General features: G+C 48.9%; 1 protein-coding gene across 3 annotated transcripts in view; it reads left to right on the top strand.

Annotated features, from left to right (window-relative positions):
* The first annotated feature begins 427 nt into the window (after positions 1 to 427).
* LOC128706628 (uncharacterized) overlaps positions 428 to 22158 on the top strand; it is a 41269-nt gene continuing 19538 nt past the window's right edge. For 2 of the 3 annotated variants that reach the window (XM_070092513.1, XM_070092517.1), the window contains exons 1-5: positions 428 to 1941; positions 11830 to 11985; positions 16029 to 16115; positions 18068 to 18202; positions 18876 to 18965. In XM_070092513.1, the coding sequence (XP_069948614.1) occupies positions 733 to 1941; positions 11830 to 11985; positions 16029 to 16115; positions 18068 to 18202; positions 18876 to 18965 (1677 nt within the window). In that variant the 5' untranslated portion in view covers positions 428 to 732. The remainder of the gene's footprint in view (positions 1942 to 11829; positions 11986 to 16028; positions 16116 to 18067; positions 18203 to 18875; positions 18966 to 22158) is intronic. The other variant, XM_070092511.1, reaches the window with a different exon arrangement.

The raw sequence follows: 22158 nt of genomic DNA, 5'->3' as shown, positions 1-22158 counted from the left end.
ATGGTGATCAGTCTCTTAATGCATGCACCCCATCTTTAACCCTGACCCCACACAACGTGTCTTCAACTCTGACCCCTACCCATTCTCTCTACAACCATGACCCCAACAAAGCTCCCAGTATCGAAATGCTTCGTTAATAAGACTATCCTTGGACCACAGTGGGAATAGGTCAGTTTGTTTGACCTTTTTGGGGTTCTCCTGGGTGATTTACACACATTCTGCTTTGATGACAAATTATATAGCTGTGTTAATGTTTACTTGTTACTAAATAAACTTACTAATCCAAGCGCAGCGAATATGTCTTAATTACAAATAACAATAATAAACACTTCCCAGACCTGTGTTGTAACTCCAAAGGGTTTAAGTATTTCCCCAAGACTGTAATTGTTATCTTGGGAAATCTCAGCACTACGTATCAGACATCGGGGATTTCCTGTGGACGGCGAGTGTGAGAGATCAGTGTAGCACAGAGAGTTGTTGTCTGTAGTTGTGGCTGTGTCTCCTGATATCTGGAAATATCAAGGAAGGGCTAATTGCTTGTGGATTATTGAACGTAGGTGGAGGTTCTATTCCTTGAGTTTAATCGATTGACAGGATACTTCACAAGATGCTTCTACCGTATCTGGGAGATAATTCTATGAGGTGTTGACACCGTCTGGGTGGTTCGGAGGAAAGGAGAGGTGGTATGTTGATGCTGCGTTTGTTGACAGTGGATTGATACCTTGTATTACTATGTCGATCCTTCATGGAGACTTGGAACTGGAAGTGGTGAGGGGAGAGGATCTCAGTGACAAAGATCATATATATCAAATCATCCCTGGAGAATGGTCGGACGTGTGGGTAACTGTGTTGCTGGGAACAGAGGACATACTTACCACAGGAGTTCGTAAGAACGCAGTGAATGCGGTGTGGGGCGAACGCACCATCATTCCTGTATGTGAGGCCGCCAACTTTCTGAAAGTTAACGTGTGGGAGAAAGATCGCATTCGATCCAAGTGTGTGGGATGTGGTCGTGTGGCCCTGGGTGATACAAACAAGGCCTGGAGTAAGGATGGTCCTGTATACCTCGAGGGAGGGAAAAGAAGAGTCGTGATGAAGATAAGATATACCCCAGCAGCTCAGGCACTGCAGGAGGGTATGGAGATGCCCAGGTCGTACTTCCCAATGCGGAAGGGTGGGTCGTTCACTCTATACCAAGATGCACACTTCAGTAATATTCCTGGGATAGTTACGCCGCGGGAAGGCGTTTTCAAAGCCATGGCGGACACTTTCCGCCGAGCGAGGAAGTTTATTTACATTGCCGCCTGGAGTCTATGGACGGGCACCAGGCTGGAACGTGACAAGGAAACCCTGGGGGAGCTGCTGAAGCAGAAAGCAGCAGAAGGAGTACGAGTTCTCATACTCATCTGGAACGAATTACTCTCGGTGGGACTTTGCGCCGGGCTCTTTCAAACTTATGACGAGAACACAGATCGATACTTCGAAAATACAAATGTTCACGTCGCCAAGACGACACGAAAACGAATCACAGCTTCCGTAGTGAGAAAGAAGCTGGTTGAGGCAGTGTGGTCCCACCACCAGAAACTCATAGTAGCCGACGATGGGGAAAATGGTCTGGTGGCTTTCGTGGGCGGTCTAGACATAACCAAAGGCCGCTGGGATACGCCAGACCACAACCTCTTCACCACACTGGCCCGCGAACACCGCGGGGACTTTCACAACGGAATCATCAAAGTGAAAGAAAGCCAAGGACCCCGGGAACCCTGGCACGATGTCCACGCTCGCCTCACAGGACCAGCGGCCATCGATCTCCTCAGGAACTTTGAAGAATGCTGGAGGAAACAGGTGCCTAAGAAGGTCCATTTGCTGGTTCAGACTTACGAAGACGACATCGTACCTGATTTACGAAGAATGGAGGACAAAAATATCTGGCAAATGCAGGTAAGTGTTAGAGATCACGGAACGGGTGGGGGTCGAACCTAGGGTGAGTTCTAAAACTCACGAAATCGTAATAACACAATTGAAAACAAACCATTCCCAAGCTTCCCTTCCAATCTCCCTCAAATCCAATCCCAAACAGTCTTTCCAATCCCCATAAATTAAACTTCAAAACGTTCCTTTTAATCCTCTCAAATCCAGTCCCAAACTTTAGTTACAATCCCTCTCAAATCCAATCCCCAAACGTCTCTTCCATTCCCTTCCCAAGTTCCAATCATCTGGTTACTGATTGTGACCCAGAACTCTACGTCAACGGAAGCTTCTGTAAACATCCGCTAGATAATTAAACATGACAGCTCTTAAACCTGTTCGAATCTCTGGCTCTAAGCTCTCCTGTGGTGCAATAACTGGGTTGCATGGTGCTCTGATTGGCATGGGTGGTGCTCTAACTGGGATGTGTGGTGCTCTGACTGGGATATGTGGCGCTGTAACTGGGATGTGTGGTGCTCTAACTGGGTTGTGTGGTGCTCTGACTGACATGGGTGGTGCTCTAACTAGGCTGTGTGGTGCTCTGACTGGGGTGAGTGGTGCTCTGACTGGGATGTGGTGCTCTAACTTTGATGTATGGTGCTCTGACTAGGATGTGTGGTGCTCTGACTGGGATGTGTGGTGTTCTAACTTTGATGTATGGTGCTCTGACTGGGATGTGTGGTGCTCTGACTGGGATGTGTGGTGCTCTGACTGGGATGTGTGGTGCTCTAACTTTGATGTATGGTGCTCTGACTGGGATGTGTGGTGCTCTAACTGGGATGTGTGGTGCTCTAACTTTGATGTATGGTGCTCTGACTGGGATGTGTGGTGCTCTAACTGGGATGTGTGGTGCTCTAACTGGGATGTGTGGTGCTCTAACTGGGATGTGTGGTGCTCTAACTTTGATGTATGGTGCTCTGACTGGGATGTATGGTGCTCTGACTGGGATGTGTGGTGCTCTGATTGGGATGTGTGGTGCTCTAACTGGGATGTGTGGTGCTCTAACTGGGATGTGTGGTGCTCTAACTTTGATGTATGGTGCTCTGACTGGGATGTGTGGTGCTCTAACTGGGATGTGTGGTGCTCTAACTTTGATGTATGGTGCTCTGACTGAGATGTATGGTGCTCTGACTGGGATGTGTGGTGCTCTGACTGGGATGTGTGGTGCTCTAACTGGGATGTGTGGTGCTCTAACTGGGATGTGTGGTGCTCTAACTTTGATGTATGGTGCTCTGACTGGGATGTGTGGTGCTCTAACTGGGATGTGTGGTGCTCTAACTTTGATGTATGGTGCTCTGACTGGGATGTATGGCGCTCTGACTGGGATGTGTGGTGCTCTAACTTTGATGTATGGTGCTCTGACTGGGATGTGTGGTGCTCTATCTGAGATATGTGGTGCTCTAACTTTGATGTATGGTGCTCTGACTGGGATGTATGGTGCTCTGACTGGGATGTGTGGTGCTCTAACTTTGATGTATGGTGCTCTGACTGGGATGTGTGGTGCTCTATCTGAGATATGTGGTGCTCTAACTTTGATGTATGGTGCTCTGACTGGGATGTATGGTGCTCTGACTGGGATGTGTGGTGCTCTGACTGGGATGTGTGGTGCTCTAACTTTGATGTATGGTGCTCTGACTGGGATGTGTGGTGCTCTGACTGGGATGTGTGGTGCCCTAACTGGGATTTGTGGTGCTCTGACTGGATTCTATGGTGCTCTAAGCTCTGCAGTAGATGAGGTTATCAGTCCCCCAAACTCAATCAACTATAGACTGACGACAGGTGGGCTAAATATCTGCGTAATAAAAATACGCAGGTGTTGCATATATCTTTCAATCATTCCCATACAGTATTCCACTAATAGATTGATTAATTTCTACCCTGCCATCTATCAGAGATATGGTAAACAAACTCTGGATAATTTTGGTTAAACTGTAATAATTTGTGTTAAATTGTGATAATTGTGACCATTCAGATGCTTGCTCTGACTTGTGACCATTCAGGTGCTTGCTCTGACTTGTGACCATTCAGGTGCTTGCTCTGACTGGTGACCATTCAGATGCTTGCTCTGACTTGTGACCATTCAGATGCTTGCTCTGACTTGTGACCATTCAGATGCTTGCTCTGACTGGTGACCATTCAGATGCTTGCTCTGACTTGTGACCATTCAGGTGCTTGCTCTGACTTGTGACCATTCAGGTGCTTGCTCTGACTGGTGACCAGTTAGGTGCTTGCTCTGACTGGTGACTATTCAGGTGCTTGCTCTGACTGGTGACCATTCAGGTGCTTGCTCTGACTGGTGACCATTCAGATGCTTGCTCTGACTGGTGACCAGTCAGATGCTTGCTCTGACTGGTGACCAGTCAGATGCTTCCTCTGACTGGTGACCAGTCAGATGCTTCCTCTGACTGGTGACCATTCAGGTGCTTGCTCTGACTGGTGACCATTCAGATGCTTACTCTGACTGGTGACCATTCTGCAGACAGCCTGTACTGTCTGCACAGACAGCCTATGCTGTCTGTCAGCTTAGTTCATATTTCGCGGCACTAAGATGCTGCCCTCTGTAGCCAGGCCTCTCGGTGGGCACGCCAGCCTGCCGGCCCTTGCCACGCTCTCACACACAGCGGGCTAGCAGGAAGACACAAGGCCTACTCCTAGCTCTCTCTCATGGGATGGCCCTCCCGGGCCATGGGCACAACACACAAGCCTGTGTACCCTCCACGACATTTTCAATAAACAAAGAAGCCTCCGAAGACGTATCATTTAACCACCCGCTACCAGAACGCCAAATAATCCTTTTATAAATGGTGGAAAGCAGTGGTCGCAGCAGTTGTTTGCCCAGAGAGAGGAAGGAAGAGGGATGAAGTCATCTTCACTTCATCATCCCATACAACAAGCATCCGTCTCTCAACGAGTTATCCTGATGTCGTGTCTGCACGTTTGAGCATCCAGACACAAGTACAAGCAGGATCCAAGCCGAAATTTGCCGAAATTCTCCGCGTCCCATGCTGTTTCCCAAGTCATGTGTTCAGCGTCACTTGCATGTTGCTGTTGTTGTTCAGCTCAGCACAGTTGTTTCAGCAAGCCAGAGGTGAGTTTCGTGGTGATTTCTGCGTCCAGTGTGTTTCCCTCTGTTTGTGGGTGGGAGGAGGAGGAATGGCCAGATGCTCCCTCGCCATACACTCACCCACGCTCCTCGCCACCACACTACCATACACCACTCACCACTGCCCACTCCCTCTGCTGTGTTTTCTGCTGTTTTCCGTGTGAATTCATTGCCAGAACTGTGTATCCAAGTGCCCGAGGCCACTCGAAGCTACGTGGATCAGCATGCCATGTAGATCACGACGCCATGTGGGTGTGGGCGATGTCACGTGGATCTACCAGCCACGTGAGTTACCAGATGTCCCAGGCCTAATGCTGTGGTCTGCTGCCCGCATCACATCGACGTCACCCACGATGCTGGCCGACTTCATGACGTCACGATGTCTGCTGACGTCACCTCATGATGTCTGCCTGAAGTCACCTTGAGATGTCTGCTGACGTCACAGTGCTGCTGATGTCATCACGCCTGACATCACATGATGTCACCATCGAGTGTTCAGTAATTATTAAAATATTGTCGAGAAGACTAAGAGAAGATATATGCCGTGTGTTAATTCCTCTCAGTCAGTGTTCTCACATTTTAGTATGTCTTAGTGTCAGTTTTATGCACAGAAAAGCATCATTTGCTAGTTTAAGCCATGTTGTACCACATGTACCGCGGGTGTGTTTAAAGTTTCCGTGTGTCCAGTGAGGTCTGAGCCAGACCTGAGTAGCACCACTGTGCTAAGTCACCTGATGTGACCAGTGCATATGACAGCTGATGTCAAGACAGCCCTGAGTGACCGAGCCCTCTTGTACCTGCTACGATTCCCATCGAGATTTGCTTCACTTCACCTCCAGACCGTCAGAGTGTAGTTATATGTAGAGAAACAAGTCTGGGGATGCTTAGACTAACCTCTGCTATAACTCCAACTGCCGAGAGAATGATACTCGCCAAGTCACGCTGTGTCAGCCTCGTGTCACAAGCTTCAGTGAGCAGCCTGCACAAAGAAGATGTCACTTTGACTGGTAGCTCTCTCACTGCAGTCTGGTGTATGATGTTACGACTCCCAGATGTTTCACCCAGTTGTCTCTGCCACGACTCTCTCTACAACTCGCTCCACGCTCGCCGGCAGTGACAGCCCAGCGACAGTACCAGTCGAGAAGTGTCCTCCTGAGTCGCTTGCCAGAAGTCCTGCCCAGTTGCCGAGTTTTGTCGACGCCTCACTCGAGGGCACCAGCATGTCGTGCCCCAGGTTGAGTGAAACCTGCAGCGACTCCTACGATGTCTGCTTCACCGTTCCAGAGGAGACCGTAACCTGTTACGTCACAGCTCAGCCGCAGCGATGTCTCCTGTGTTGCAGTATCTGTCCAGACACAGGAAGGCGTGCAGTGATGCCCATCGACGCTCACTGCCTATGACCACGATGTTTAGCACACCCAACATGTTTTTTCTTCTCTCCCTGTAGGAAGTTTTTTTTCCATGTCCATATGTATATATATGTTTTTATTTTGTGTTCGGTGCCCTGTTCCTACGAGAGAGAGACCGAGTTCCTTTTACCACCAGTATCGTCACGTCGGGACGACACACGGTAGACAGCCTGTACTGTCTGCACAAACAGCCTATGCTGTCTGTCAGCTTAGTTCATATTTCGCGGCACTAAGATGCTGCCCTCTGTAGCCAGGCCTCTCGGTGGGCACGCCAGCCTGCCGGCCCTTGCCACGCTCTCACACACACAGTGGCCTAGCAGGAAGACACAAGGCCTACTCCTAGCTCTCTCTCGTGGGATGGCCCTCCCGGGCCATGGGCACAACACACAAGCCTGTGTACCCACCACAACATTTTCAATAAACAAAGAAGCCTCCGAAGACATATCATTTACTCCCCGCTACCAGAACACCAAATAATCCTTTTTTATAATTCAGGTGCTTGCTCTGACTGGTGACCAGTCAGATGCTTGCTCTGACTGGTAACCAGTCAGATGTTTGCTCTGACTAGTAACCAGTCAGATGTTTGCTCTGACTGGTGACCAGTCAGGTGCTTCCTCTGACTGGTAACCAGTCAGATGCTTGCTCTGACTGGTAGCCAGTCAGATGCTTGCTCTGACTGGTAACCAGTCAGATGCTTGCTCTGACTGGTAACCATTCAGGTGCTTGATCTGACTGGTGACCATTCAGATGCTTACTCTGACTGGTGACCATTCAGGTGCTTCCTCTGACTGGTGACCATTCAGATGCTTACTCTGACTGGTGACCATTCAGGTGCTTGCTCTGACTGGTGACCAGTCAGATGCTTGCTCTGACTGGTAACCAGTCAGATGTTTGCTCTGACTGGTGACCAGTCAGGTGCTTGCTCTGACTGGTGACCATTCAGATGCTTACTCTGACTGGTGACCATTCAGAAGCTTACTCTGACTGGTGACCATTCAGGTGCTTGATCTGACTGGTGACCATTCAGATGCTTACTCTGACTGGTGACCATTCAGGTACTTCCTCTGACTGGTGACCATTCAGATGCTTACTCTGACTGGTGACCATTCAGGTGCTTCCTCTGGCTGGTGACCATTCAGGTGCTTTCTCTGACTGGTGACCAGTCAGATGCTTGCTCTGACTGGTAGCCAGTCAGATGCTTGCTCTGACTGGTGACCAGTCAGATGCTTGCTCTGACTGGTAACCAGTCAGATGCTTGCTCTGACTGGTAACCAGTCAGATGCTTGCTCTGACTGGTGACCAGTCAGATGCTTGCTCTGACTGGTAACCAGTCAGATGCTTGCTCTGACTAGTAACCAGTCAGATGCTTGCTCTGACTGGTGACCAGTCAGATGCTTGCTCTGACTGGTAACCAGTCAGATGCTTGCTCTGACTGGTAACCAGTCAGATGCTTCCTCTGACTGGTGACCATTCAGGTGCTTCCTCTGACTGGTGACCATTCAGATGCTTACTCTGACTGGTGACCATTCAGGTGCTTGCTCTGACTGGTGACCATTCAGATGCTTACTCTGACTGGTGACCATTCAGGTGCTTGCTCTGACTGGTGACCAGTCAGCTGCTTGCTCTGACTGGTGACCAGTCAGATGCTTGCTCTGACTGGTGACCAGTCAGATGCTTGCTCTGACTGGTGACCATTCAGATGCTTACTCTGACTGGTGACCATTCAGGTGCTTGATCTGACTGGTGACCATTCAGATGCTTACTCTGACTGGTGACTATTCAGGTGCTACCTCTGACTGGTGACCATTCAGATGCTTACTCTGACTGGTGACCATTCAGGTGCTTCCTCTGACTGGTGACCATTCAGGTGCTTTCTCTGACTGGTGACCAGTCAGATGCTTGCTCTGACTGGTAACCAGTCAGATGCTTGCTCTGACTGGTGACCAGTCAGATGCTTGCTCTGACTGGTGACCAGTCAGATGCTTGCTCTGACTGGTAACCAGTCAGATGCTTGCTCTGACTGGTAACCAGTCAGATGCTTGCTCTGACTGGCGACCAGTCTGATGCTTGCTCTGACTGGTAACCAGTCAGATGCTTGCTCTGACTAGTAACCAGTCAGATGCTTGCGCTGACTGGTGACCATTCAGGTGCTTGCTCTGACTGGTGACCAGTCAGATGCTTGCTCTGACTGGTGACCATTCAGGTGCTTCCTCTGACTGGTGACCATTCAGGTGCTTGCTCTGACTGGTGACCAGTCAGATGCTTACTCTGACTGGTGACCATTCAGATGCTTACTCTGACTGGTGACCATTCAGGTGCTTGATCTGACTGGTTACCATTCAGATGCTTACTCTGACTGTTGACCATTCAGGTGCTTCCTCTGACTGGTGACCATTCAGATGCTTACTCTGACTGGTGACCATTTAGGTGCTTGCTCTGACTGGTGACCAGTCAGATGCTTGCTCTGACTGGTAACCAGTCAGATGTTTGCTCTGACTGGTGACCAGTCAGATGCTTGCCCTGACTGGTGACCATTCAGATGCTTACTCTGACTGGTGACCATTCAGATGCTTACTCTGACTGGTGACCATTCAGGTGCTTGATCTGACTGGTGACCATTCAGATGCTTACTCTGACTGGTGACCAGTCAGATGCTTGCTCTGACTGGTGACCAGTCAGATGCTTGCTCTGACTGGTGACCAGTCAGATGCTTGCTCTGACTGGTAACCAGTCAGATGCTTGCTCTGACTGGTAACCAGCCAGATGCTTTCTCTGACTGGTGACCAGTCAGATGCTTGCTCTGACTGGTAACCAGTCTGATGCTTGCTCTGACTAGTAACCAGTCAGATGCTTGCTCTGACTGGTGATCAGTCAGATGCTTGCTCTGACTGGTAACCAGTCAGATACTTGCTCTGACTGGTAACCAGTCAGATGCTTGCTCTGACTGGTAACCAGTCAGATGCTTCCTCTGACTGGTGACCATTCAGATGCTTACTCTGACTGGTGACCATTCAGGTACTTGCTCTGACTGGTGACCAGTCAGCTGCTTGCTCTGACTGGTAACCAGTCAGATGCTTGCTCTGACTGGTGACCAGTCAGATGCTTGCTCTGACTGGTGACCATTCAGATGCTTACTCTGACTGGTGACCATTCAGGTGCTTGATCTGACTGGTGACCATTCAGATGCTTACTCTGACTGGTGACTATTCAGGTGCTTCCTCTGACTAGTGACCATTCAGATGCTTACTCTGACTGGTGACCATTCAGGTGCTTCCTCTGACTGGTGACCATTCAGGTGCTTTCTCTGACTGGTGACCAGTCAGATGCTTGCGCTGACTGGTAACCAGTCAGATGCTTGCTCTGACTGGTGACCAGTCAGATGCTTGCTCTGACTGGTGACCATTCAGGTGCTTTCTCTGACTGGTAACCAGTCAGATGCTTGCTCTGACTGGTAACCAGTCAGATGCTTGCTCTGACTGGTGGCCAGTCAGAAGCTTGCTCTGACTGGTAACCAGTCAGATGCTTGCTTTGACTGGTAACCAGTCAGAAGCTTGCTCTGACTGGTAACCAGTCAGATGCTTGCTTTGACTGGTAACCAGTCAGATGCTTGCTCTGACTGGTGACCAGTCAGGTGCTTGCTCTGACTGGTAACCAGTCAGATGCTTGATCTGACTGGTGACCATTCAGATGCTTACTCTGACTGGTGACTATTCAGGTGCTTCCTCTGACTAGTGACCATTCAGATGCTTACTCTGACTGGTGACCATTCAGGTGCTTCCTCTGACTGGTGACCATTCAGGTGCTTTCTCTGACTGGTGACCAGTCAGATGCTTGCTCTGACTGGTAACCAGTCAGATGCTTGCTCTGACTGGTGACCAGTCAGATGCTTGCTCTGACTGGTGACCATTCAGATGCTTACTCTGACTGGTGACCAGTCAGATGCTTGCTCTGACTGGTAACCAGTCAGATGCTTGCTCTGACTAGAAACCAGTCAGATGCTTACTCTGACTGGTGACCATTCAGGTGCTTCCTCTGACTGGTGACCATTCAGGTGCTTTCTCTGACTGGTGACCAGTCAGATGCTTGCTCTGACTGGTAACCAGTCAGATGCTTGCTCTGACTGGTGGCCAGTCAGATGCTTGCTCTGACTGGTAACCAGTCAGATGCTTGCTTTGACTGGTAACCAGTCAGATGCTTGCTCTGACTGGTGACCAGTCAGGTGCTTGCTCTGACTGGTAACCAGTCAGATGCTTGCCCTGACTGGTGACCAGTCAGGTGCTTGCTCTGACTGGTAACCAGTCAGATGCTTGCTCTGACTGGTGACCAGTCAGATGCTTGCTCTGACTGATAACCATGCAGATGCTTGCTCTGACTGGTGACCATTCAGGTGCTTACTCTGACTGGTGACCATTCAGGTGCTTGATCTGACTGGTGACCATTCAGATGCTTACTCTGACTGGTGACCAGTCAGGTGCTTGCTCTGACTGGTAACCAGTCAGATGCTTGCTCTGACTGGTGACCAGTCAGATGCTTGCTCTGACTGCTAACCAGGCAGATGCTTGCTCTGACTGGTGACCATTCAGGTGCTTCCTCTGACTGGTGACCATTCAGATGCTTACTCTAACTGGTGACCATTCAGGTGCTTGCTCTGACTGGTGACCAGTCAGATGCTTGCTCTGACTGGTGACCAGTCAGATGCTTGCTCTGACTGGTGACCATTCAGATGCTTACTCTGACTGGTGACCATTCAGGTGCTTGATTTGACTGGCGACCATTCATATGCTTACTCTGACTGGTGACCATTCAGGTGCTTCCTCTGACTGGTGACCATTCAGATGCTTACTCTGACTGGTGACCATTCAGGTGCTTCCTCTGACTGGTGACCATTCAGGTGCTTTCTCTGACTGGTGACCAGTCAGATGCTTGCTCTGACTGGTGACCAGTCAGATGCTTGCTCTGACTGGTTACCATTGAGATGCTTGCTCTAACTGGTGACCATTCAGATGCTTGCTCTAACTGGTGACCATTCAGGTGCTTGCTCTGACAGGTGACCATTCAGGTGCTTGCTCTGACTGGTGACCATTCAGGTGCTTCCTCTGACTGGTGACCATTCAGGTGCTTTCTCTGACTGGTGACCATTCAGATGCTTGCTCTAACTGGTGACCATTCAGATGCTTGCTCTAACTGGTGACCATTCAGGTGCTTGCTCTGACAGGTGACCATTCAGGTGCTTGCTCTGACTGGTAACCATTCAGGTGCTTGTACCTGAATGATCACGAGTCAGAGTGCAGGTACTCACTCTCTTAATATCTCTCCCTGCTGGCTACTGATGACCAATTCGTTCCACAGGTGGTGCGGTCAATCGATGGCAATTCTGCCATGTTCAGCAGTGGGCGTGTGGGCGTGCTTGACACCACAGGTGGGCGTGTGATTGATGCAAGCATCCATAGAGCTGTAGTTCGTCTCATCAGAAGAGCACAAAAATTCATTTATATTGAAAATCAGGTGAGTGTACTCACCTGATTGTGGTTGCAGGGGTTGAGACTCGGCTCCTGGCCCCGCCTCTTCACTGAGTGCCTCTAGCTCCTCTCTCTCTCTCCCTGCTCTATGAGCTTCATCATACCTCATCTTAAAGCTAAGTATGGTTCCTGCCTCCACTGCCTCACTTGTTAGGTTATTTCACTTCCTGACTGCTATATGACTGAAGAAATACTTCCTAACATCCCTGTGACTCATCTGGGTCTTCAAATTCCAATTGTGACCCCTTGTTTCCTTACTAAGGTATCGGAACCTTCTTCTCAGGTTTGCCAGGCGCCCATATGCTGCAGCAGTTATCTGGTTGATGTGTGCTTCCGGAGACATGCTCGGTGTTATACTCACCCCAAGATCTTTCTCCTTGAGCGAGGTCTGTAGTCTTTGGCCACCCAGCTTATACTCCGTCTGTGGTCTTCTTTGCCTTTCTCCGATCTTCATGACTTTGCATTTGGCGGGGTTAAATTCAAGAAGCCAGTTGCTGGACCAGGTGTCCAGTCTGTCCAGGTCTCTTTGAAGTCCTGCCTGATCCTCATCTGATTTCATTCTCCTCATTAACTTCACATCATCTGCGAACAGGGACACTTCTGTGTCTATCCCTTCCATCATGTCATTCACATATACCAAAAATAGCACTGGTCCTAGGACTGACCCCTGTGGGACCCCGCTCGTCACAGGTGCCCATTGTGATACCTCATCACGTACCATGACTCGTTGTTGCCTCCCTGTCAGGTATTCTCTGATCCATTTCAGTGCCCTTCTTGTTATATGCGCCTGATCCTCTAGTTTCTGCACTATTCTCTTGTGAGGAACTGTGTCGAAGACCTTCCTGCAATCCAGGAAAATGCAATCAATCCATCCCTCTCTCTCGTGTCTTACTTCTGTTATTTTATCATAAAACTCCAGAAGATTAGTGACACAGGATTTGCCTTCCATGAATCCGTGCTGGTTGGCATTTATACTTTTGTTCCGTTCAAGGTGCTCTACCACTCTCCTGATAATCTTCTCCATGACTTTGCATACTATGCACGTCAGTTACACTGGTCTGTAGTTTAGTGCCTCGTTTCTCTCCTTTCTTAAAATTAGGGACTACATTTGCCGTCTTCCATACCTCAGGTAGTTGCCCAGTTTCAAGGGATGTGTTGAAGATTGTGGTTAGTGTGTGTGTGTGTGTGTGTGTGTGTGTGTGTGTGTGTGTGTGTGTGTGTGTGTGTGTGTGTGTGTGTGTACTCACCTAATTGTACTCACCTAATTGTGGTTGCAGGGGTCGAGACTCAGCTCCTGGTGTGTGTATGTGTGTGTGTGTGTGTGTGTGTGCGTGTGTGTGTGTGTGTGTGTGTGTGTGTGTGTGTGTGTGTGTGTATGTGTGTGTGTGTGTGTGTGTGTTTGTGTACTCACCTAATTGTACTCACCTAATTGTGGTTGCAGGGGTCGAGACTCAGCTCCTGGTGTGTGTATGTGTGTGTGTGTGTGTATGTGTGTGTGTGTGTGTGTGTGTGCGTGTGTGTGTGTGTGTGTGTGTGTGTGTGTGTGTGTATGTGTGTGTGTATGTGTGTGTACTCGCCTAATTGCTCACCTGATTGTTGTTGCTGGGGTCAAATCATAGCTCCTGGCCCGCCTCTTCACTGGTCGCTACTAGGTCACTCTTCCTGCTTCATCAGCTTTATCATACCTCTTCTTTAAGCTATGTATGGATCCTGTCTCCACTACATCACTCCCCAGGTTGTTCCACTTCTTGACAACTCTAAGGCTAAAGAAATACTTCCTAACATCCCTATGACTCATCTAAGTTTTCAACTTCCAGTTGTGACCCCTTGTTGCAGTGTCACATCTCAGAAACATTGTCCCTATCCACCTTGTCAGTTCCTCTCAGCATTTTATATGTCGTTATCATGTCTCCCCTATCCCTCATTCCCTCCAGTGTCGTCAGGTTGATTCCCTTCTTCTCTTGATAATCCTCTCCATACTATACATGTCGGTACAATACTTTTCAGTGCTGCTTGTCTGTCTTCTTACTTAAAAATTGGGGTTACATTTGCTGTCTTCCACGCCTCTGGTAGTTACCTTGTTTGAATAGATTTGTTGATGATTGTTGCTAGCGGCACACACAGCATCTGTCCCCACTCTCAGGACCCATAAGCAGTGTGCTGCAGTAAAAATGCTCTATGATAAACGCTCCATATGTAATGTCATTTTCCAGAATCTGTTCTGAAACCGGACGCCTATTATTCCTGGTCAGGCAGAGTGGCCAGGAGACAGGAGCGGGTGAGGTGTTTGTGGGGCAGTACGAGAAGAGGCGGCTGGGAGAAGTCGTCATGGTTTGGCTTTGGTTTAAGTAGGGGGGGGGTTGTTCTTTTTTTTTGTAAGTTTATACCATAGGTTATTTTATTTGTGTTGAAGTGTTCTCATGTTTACCCGTAAGACCCTAGTGTCCAGAGGCGCGTTTAAGTTTTGGGACATTACTGTATAGTGTTTTGTGCCTGCTGGTAGACAGACCGGCAGAAGAGGGGAGGAGGTGTCATGGAGCCTCCCTGTTTGTAAATGTTTATGTATTTTGTTTTACTCACTAGCAGTAGTGTGCCAAGGTCCAGCCTTGTTGGTTCATCCTCTTCTCTCTCTCTCTCTGGTTGTGTCACTAACATGTTGGTGCATTAAGTTTTCTAATACAGCCTCCAGCATCTTAGTCCTCCATATTTCTGGTCCCTTGTGTGGCTCCAGGTTCTCCCAGTCAGTCTCCTTGTTGTTAAAGTCCTTTATGACCAGCAGATTTGCCCGGTTAACGAGAGCCCATCAGGCCACCTTATCTATGGTATCCACTATTGCCCTGTTGGCGCACTCTTGCTTTTCAGTGGAGGGTTGTGCATCACTGTTATCACGACCTTGGAACCCGTCTGCAGTGTTCCTACTTTTTAGTCGTCTACTTTCCCTCTGTCCATTCCTCTGGTTTCTGAGGAGCAGTGCTACAACTCCACCTCTTGTTCTCTCTGTCGTTTCTCATAATCTGATGTTCAGCCTGGAAGATCACATCTGTTATTATCTCCATAAGCCTTGTCTCTGTGTTATGTCTTGGGATGCCTCCATTATTCGTTTTTTCCATTCATCATTCATATTTGTTATTCCATCCAGCTTCCATAGCATTACAGTGTTCCAGTTTATGGGTTCTTGAATCCTGGAGTGGTTGGAGATTAGGTTGGGGTGGTGGGTTTTTTGTACTGAAGGGGTTCAGAATCTTGGATGCAGATGTGGTGGATGAGGAGGTTGAGGTACAGGTAACATAGGGCCTTAAGGGGAAGGGGTTGGAGCGAGAGGCAGGTGTGAGGAGGATCCTTGAACTGGAAAGATGGGGTGAGGATTGTGGGTATGGGAAGACTAGTGTGATATGGAATGTAATAATGGTTAGTGGACATATATTAACAGGTGTGTGGACTTTAATATCTTTCTTGTTTTGTCCAAGTCGAGGCACACCCTCTGTCTATCTTAGTCATCCTTTCTGTTGTAAGATCCTTTCTCGTGTCATTACTATTGTGAAGATCAATCTAATTGGACCTTATTTTTACCCTTCAATGCTTTACAAGTCACTGAAAATTTGTCACCTGATGTCACATCAACTTCAACACCTGCGAGTCTGATGATACTTGGAATATGTTCATCCAGAAGCATGTGGATGATTAGCAACCCCCACATTCTCTCTCTCTCTCTCTCTCTCTCTCTCTCTCTCTCTCTCTCTCTCTCTCTCTCTCTCTCTCTCTCTGTTTTCTAGTGTTTTGTTTTATTCGCTCTTTTAACTGTGTATTTTCGTGTGTGTGTTTTATTAAAGGGAGTGCGACACAGATGTTCAAATTTGTACCAACAGAGAAGACCGACACACACACACACACACACACACTCACCTCTGACACATAACTTTATCCCTAGGCCTAGGTCTGTGTCTAGGTCTAGGCTAGGTCTAGACCTAGACTGATGCACAAATTGACACAGCCTACACAGACTGAGATATAAAGTGTAACAACTTACAGTTCTTCGTGGGATCGTCGAAGGCCTGGGAGGAGGACCAGCACGCCTGTGCAAGTAACGTTGTACCACTGGAGATCACTCAGCGTGTGGTAAGTAACGTTGTACCACTGGAGATCACTCAGCGTGTGGTAAGTAACGTTGTACCACTGGAGATCACTCAGTGCGTGGTAACGTTGTACCACTGGAGATCATTCAGCGTGTGGTAAGTAACGTTGTACCACTGGAGATCACTCAGCGTGTGGTAAGTAACGTTGTACCACTGGAGATCACTCAGTGTGTGGTAACGTTGTACCACTGGAGATCACTCAGTGTGTGGTAAGTAACGTACCACTGGAGATCACTCAGCGTGTGGTAAGTAACGTACCACTGGAGATCACTCAGTGTGTGGTAACGTTGTACCACTGGAGATCACTCAGTGTGTGGTAAGTAACGTACCACTGGAGATCACTCAGCGTGTGGTAAGTAACGTTGTACCACTGGAGATTACTCAGTGTGTGGTAACATTGTACCACTGGAGATCACCCAGTGTGTGGTAACATTGTACCACTGGAGATCACTCAGTGTGTGGTAACATTGTACCACTGGAGATCACTCAGTGTGTGGTAACATTGTACCACTGGAGATCACTCAGTGTGTGGTAATATTGTACCACTGGAGATCACTCAGTGTGTGGTAACATTGTACCACTGGAGATCACTCAGTGTGTGGTAAGTAACGTTGTACCACTGGAGATCACCCAGTGTGTGGTAACATTGTACCACTGGAGATCACTCAGTGTGTGGTAACATTGTACCACTGGAGATCACTCAGTGTGTGGTAACATTGTACCACTGGAGATCACTCAGTGTGTGGTAATATTGTACCACTGGAGATCACCCAGTGTGTGGTAACATTGTACCACTGGAGATCACCCAGTGTGTGGTAACATTGTACCACTGGAGATCACCCAGTGTGTGGTAACATTGTACCACTGGAGATCACTCAGTGTGTGGTAACATTGTACCACTGGAGATCACCCAGTGTGTGGTAACATTGTACCACTGGAGATCACCCAGTGTGTGGTAACATTGTACCACTGGAGATCACCCAGTGTGTGGTAACATTGTACCACTGGAGATCACCCAGTGTGTGGTAACATTGTACCACTGGAGATCACTCAGTGTGTGGTAACATTGTACCACTGGAGATCACTCAGTGTGTGGTAATATTGTACCACTGGAGATCACCCAGTGTGTGGTAACATTGTACCACTGGAGATCACCCAGTGTGTGGTAACATTGTACCACTGGAGATCACCCAGTGTGTGGTAACATTGTACCACTGGAGATCACTCAGTGTGTGGTAACATTGTACCACTGGAGATCACCCAGTGTGTGGTAACATTGTACCACTGGAGATCACCCAGTGTGTGGTAACATTGTACCACTGGAGATCACCCAGTGTGTGGTAACATTGTACCACTGGAGATCACTCAGCTTTACAAACATTACTAGAAATATAAACACAGTATAATGTCATTATTGACAACGTTTCGCCCACACAGTGACCTTATCAAGTCAAATTATCGAATAAATTATATTCATCAAGGTAACTTCTAATAATCTCGGTTATAATTGATTCTAACAGTTTGGCTGCCATAGACGTAAGGTTTATTGGACGGTAATCTGATGCAATTATCACCTGACTTAAATATAGGAATTAATCATCTTCCACATCTCTGGTACAACAATAGTTTGGATTGATGAATTAAATAGTCCCTATAGCGGCTACGTTCTCATTTAGATTATTAAAAAAAAATTGAATATAGTTCGTCGAGGCCCAGGAACTCGTTTTTTTTTAGTTTGTTAAATTATTTAATAATCATTTTGCTCGTGAGAGTAATTACTTAATTATCTTCGGGACATTGGTAATTATTGATCGCTGGGATATTTACGTCTTGTGTTAAAACCGACAATTAATAATTATTGAAAACAGAGTACATTTCCTGTTCGTATCATGTACTCTCGTGAAATTTCATGTACTTCTTTGTACTCTATCCCAGGTGAGCAAGATCCGGGCTGGTGAGGACTTCCGTGTGTATATTGTATTACCAATGTTGCCCGAGGGTAATCCAGAGCAACCACTTGTACGTTCCAGCATCAAGACTATTCTGCACTACCAGTATCTGACTATCCAGGTACCTGTTATGCTATCTACTTACCTGTCATGCTATGCAGGTACCTGTCATGCTCTCTGCTTACCTGTCATGCTATGCAGGTACCTGTCATGCTCTCTACTTACCTGTCATGCTATGCAGGTACCTGTCATGCTCTCTACTTACCTGTCATGCTATGCAGGTACCTATCCCACTATTCAGGTACGTATTTCTTTATCCAGGATTTGACCTTACTACCCTGAAACCTATTTACAGTGTCTCAGTATATATGTACCTATCTAACTATAGATGTACTTGTCTCACTATAGATGTACCTGTCATACTTTCTAGGTACTTGTCTGCCTTTCCAGATACCAGTCTTGCTTTCCAGGTACCTATCTTACTTTCTAGGTACCTGTCTGTCTTTCCAGATACCAGTCTTACTCTTAAGGTACCTGTCTGTCTTTCCAGATACCAGTCTTATTCTTAAGGTACCTGTCTGTCTTTCCAGATACCAGTCTTACTTTCCAGGTACCTATCTTGCTTTCCAGGTACCTGTCTATCTTTCCAGGTACCTGTCTTCCTTTCCAGGTAACTATCTATCTTTCCAGATACAACACTATTATTATTATTATTATTATTATTATTATTATTATTATTATTATTATTATTATTAATTATTATTACTATTACTATCACCAGTATTCTTCACCAGATGATGTATAAGAGGATCGCAGCGGCGTTGAAGGAGGTCGGTTCGGAGCGTCACCCATGTGATTACGTTCTCTTCCTCTGCCTAGGGAAGGTACGTTCCTACACTGCCTGGGGAAGGTACGTTCCTACACTGCCTGGGGAAGGTACGTTCCTACACTGCCTGGGGAAGGTACGTTCCTACACTGCCTGGGGAAGGTACGTTCCTACACTGCCTGGGGAAGGTACGTTCCTACACTGCCTAGGGAAGGTACGTTCCTACACTGCCTGGGGAAGGTACGTTCCTACACTGCCTGGGGAAGATACGTTCCTACATTGCCAGGGGAAGGTACGTTCCTACACTGCCTGGGGAAGGTACGTTCCTACACTGCCTGGGGAAGGTACGTTCCTACACTGCCTGGGGAAGGTACGTTCCTACACTGCCTGGGGAAGGTACGTTCCTACACTGCCTGGGGAAGGTACGTTCCTACACTGCCTGGGGAAGGTACGTTCCTACACTGCCTGGGGAAGGTACGTTCCTACACTGCCTGGGGAAGGTACGTTCCTACACTGCCTGGGGAAGATACGTTCCTACACTGCCTGGGGAAGGTACGTTCCTACACTGCCTGGGGAAGGTTCCTACACTGCCTGGGGAAGGTACGTTCCTACACTGCCTAGGGAAGGTACGTTCCTACACTGCCTGGGGAAGGTACGTTCCTACACTGCCTGGGGAAGGTACGTTCCTACAGTGCCTGGGGAAGGTACGTTCCTACACTGCCTGGGGAAGGTACGTTCCTACACTGCCTGGGGAAGGTACGTTCCTACACTGCCTGGGGAAGGTACGTTCCTACACTGCCTGGGGAAGGTACGTTCCTACACTGCCTGGGGAAGGTACGTTCCTACACTGTCTGGGGAAGGTACGTTCATACACTGCCTGGGGAAGGTGCGTTCCTACACTGCCTGGGGAAGGTACGTTCCTACACTGCCTGTGGAAGGTACGTTCCTACACTGCCTGGGGAAGGTACGTTCCTACACTGCCTGGGGAAGGTACGTTCCTACACTGCCTGGGGAAGGTACGTTCCTACACTGCCTGGGGAAGGTACGTTCCTACACTGCTTGGGGAAGGTACGTTCCTACACTGCCTGGGGAAGGTACGTTCCTACACTGCCTGGGGAAGGTACGCTCCTACACTGCCTGGGGAGGGTACGTTCCTACACTGCCTGGGGAGGGTACGTTCCTACACTGCCTGGGGAGGGTACGTTCCAACACAGGTAGAATACTGCTGCTGCTACTGTCACTAGTACTGCTGCTGCTACTGTCATTAGTATTGCTGCTGCTACTGTCACTAGCACCGCTGCTGCTACTGTCACTAGTACTGCTGCTGCTACTGATACTAGTACTGCGGCTGCTACTGTCACTAGTACTGCTGCTGCGGTCACTAGTACTGCTGCTACTGACACTAGTACTGCTGCTACTGTCACTAGTACTGCTGCTACTGTCACTAGTACTGCTGCTACTGTCACTAGTACTGCTGCTACTGTTACTAGTACTGCTGCTACTGTCACTAGTACTTCTGCTACTGACACTAGTACTGCTGCTACTGTCACTAGTACTGCTGCTACTGACACTAGTACTGCTGCTACTGACACTAGTACTGCTACTACTGACACTAGTACTGCTACTACTGACACTAGTACTGCTGCTACTGACACTAGTACTGCTGCTACTGGCACTAGTACTGCTACTACTGACACTAGTACTGCTACTACTGACACTAGTACTGCTGCTACTGTCACTAGTACTGCTGCTACTGTCACTAGTACTGCTGCTACTGACACTAGTACTGCTGCTACTGTCACTATTACTGCTACTACTGTCACTAGTACTGCTGCTACTGACACTAGTAGTGCTGCTACTGTCACTAGTACTGCTGCTACTGTCAGTAGTACTGCTGCTACTGTCACTAGTACTGCTGCTACTGACACTAGTACTGCTGCTACTGTCACTAGTACTGCTGCTACTGACACTAGTACTGCTGTTACTGTCACTAGTACTGCTGCTGCTACTGACACTAGTACTGCTGCTACTGACACTAGTACTACTGCTGCTGCTGACACTAGTACTGCTGCTACTGACACTAGTACTGCTGCTACTGTCACTAGTACTGCTGCTACTGACACTAGTACTGCTGCTACTAACACTAGTACTGCTGCTACTGACACTAGTACTGCTGCTGTTGACACTAGTACTGCTGCTACTACTGACACTAGTACTGCTGATACTGTCACTAGTACTGCTGCTACTGTCACTAGTACTGCTGCTACTGACACTAGTACTGCTGCTACTGTCACTAGTACTGCTGCTACTGACACTAGTACTGCTGCTACCACCGACACCAGTACCGCTGCCACCGACACCAGCACCGCTGCCTACCGGCACTAGCACCGCCTACCACCGACACCAGTACCGCTACCACCGACACCAGTACCGCTGCCACCGACACCAGCACCGCTGCCACCGGCACCAGCACCGCCACCACCGACACCAGCACCGCCACCACCGACACCAGTACCGCCACCACCGGCACCAGTACCGCCACCACCGACACCAGTACCGCTACCACCTGACACCAGTACCGCCTACCACCGACACCAGTACCGCCGCCACCGGCACCAGCACCGCCACCACCGACACCAGCACCGCTACCACCGACACCTAGCACCGCTACCACCGACACCAGTACCGCTGGGCCACCGGCACCAGCACCGCCACCTACCGACACCAGTACCGCTACCACCTGACACCAGTACCGCCGCCACCGACACCAGCACCGCCTACTACCGACACCTAGCACCGCCACTACCGACACCAGTACCTGCTGCCACCTGACACCAGCACCTGCCACTACCGACACTCAGTACCGCCACCTACCGACACCTTAGTACGCTCTACCTTGACACCAGTACCTGCTACCACTGACACCAGTACCTGCCTGCCACCGACACCTAGTACCGCTACCACCGACACCAGTACCGCCTACCTACCGACACCAGCACCGCCACCACCGACACCAGCACCGCCACCACCGACACCAGCACCGCCTTACCACCGACACCAGTACCGCTGCCACCGACACCAGTACCGCCTACTTCCTGACACCAGCACCGCCTACCACCTGACACTAGCACCTGCCTACTACCGACACCAGCACCGCTACCACCGACACTAGCACCGCCTACCTACCGACACCAGTACCGCCACCACCGACACCAGCACCGCCTACCGCCGACACCAGTACCGCTGCCACC

Source organism: Cherax quadricarinatus, chromosome 3 (genome assembly GCF_038502225.1).
Source record: "Cherax quadricarinatus isolate ZL_2023a chromosome 3, ASM3850222v1, whole genome shotgun sequence".
Taxonomy (NCBI): Eukaryota; Metazoa; Arthropoda; class Malacostraca; order Decapoda; family Parastacidae; genus Cherax; species Cherax quadricarinatus.
This window is presented reverse-complemented; position numbering and strand designations above follow the sequence as displayed.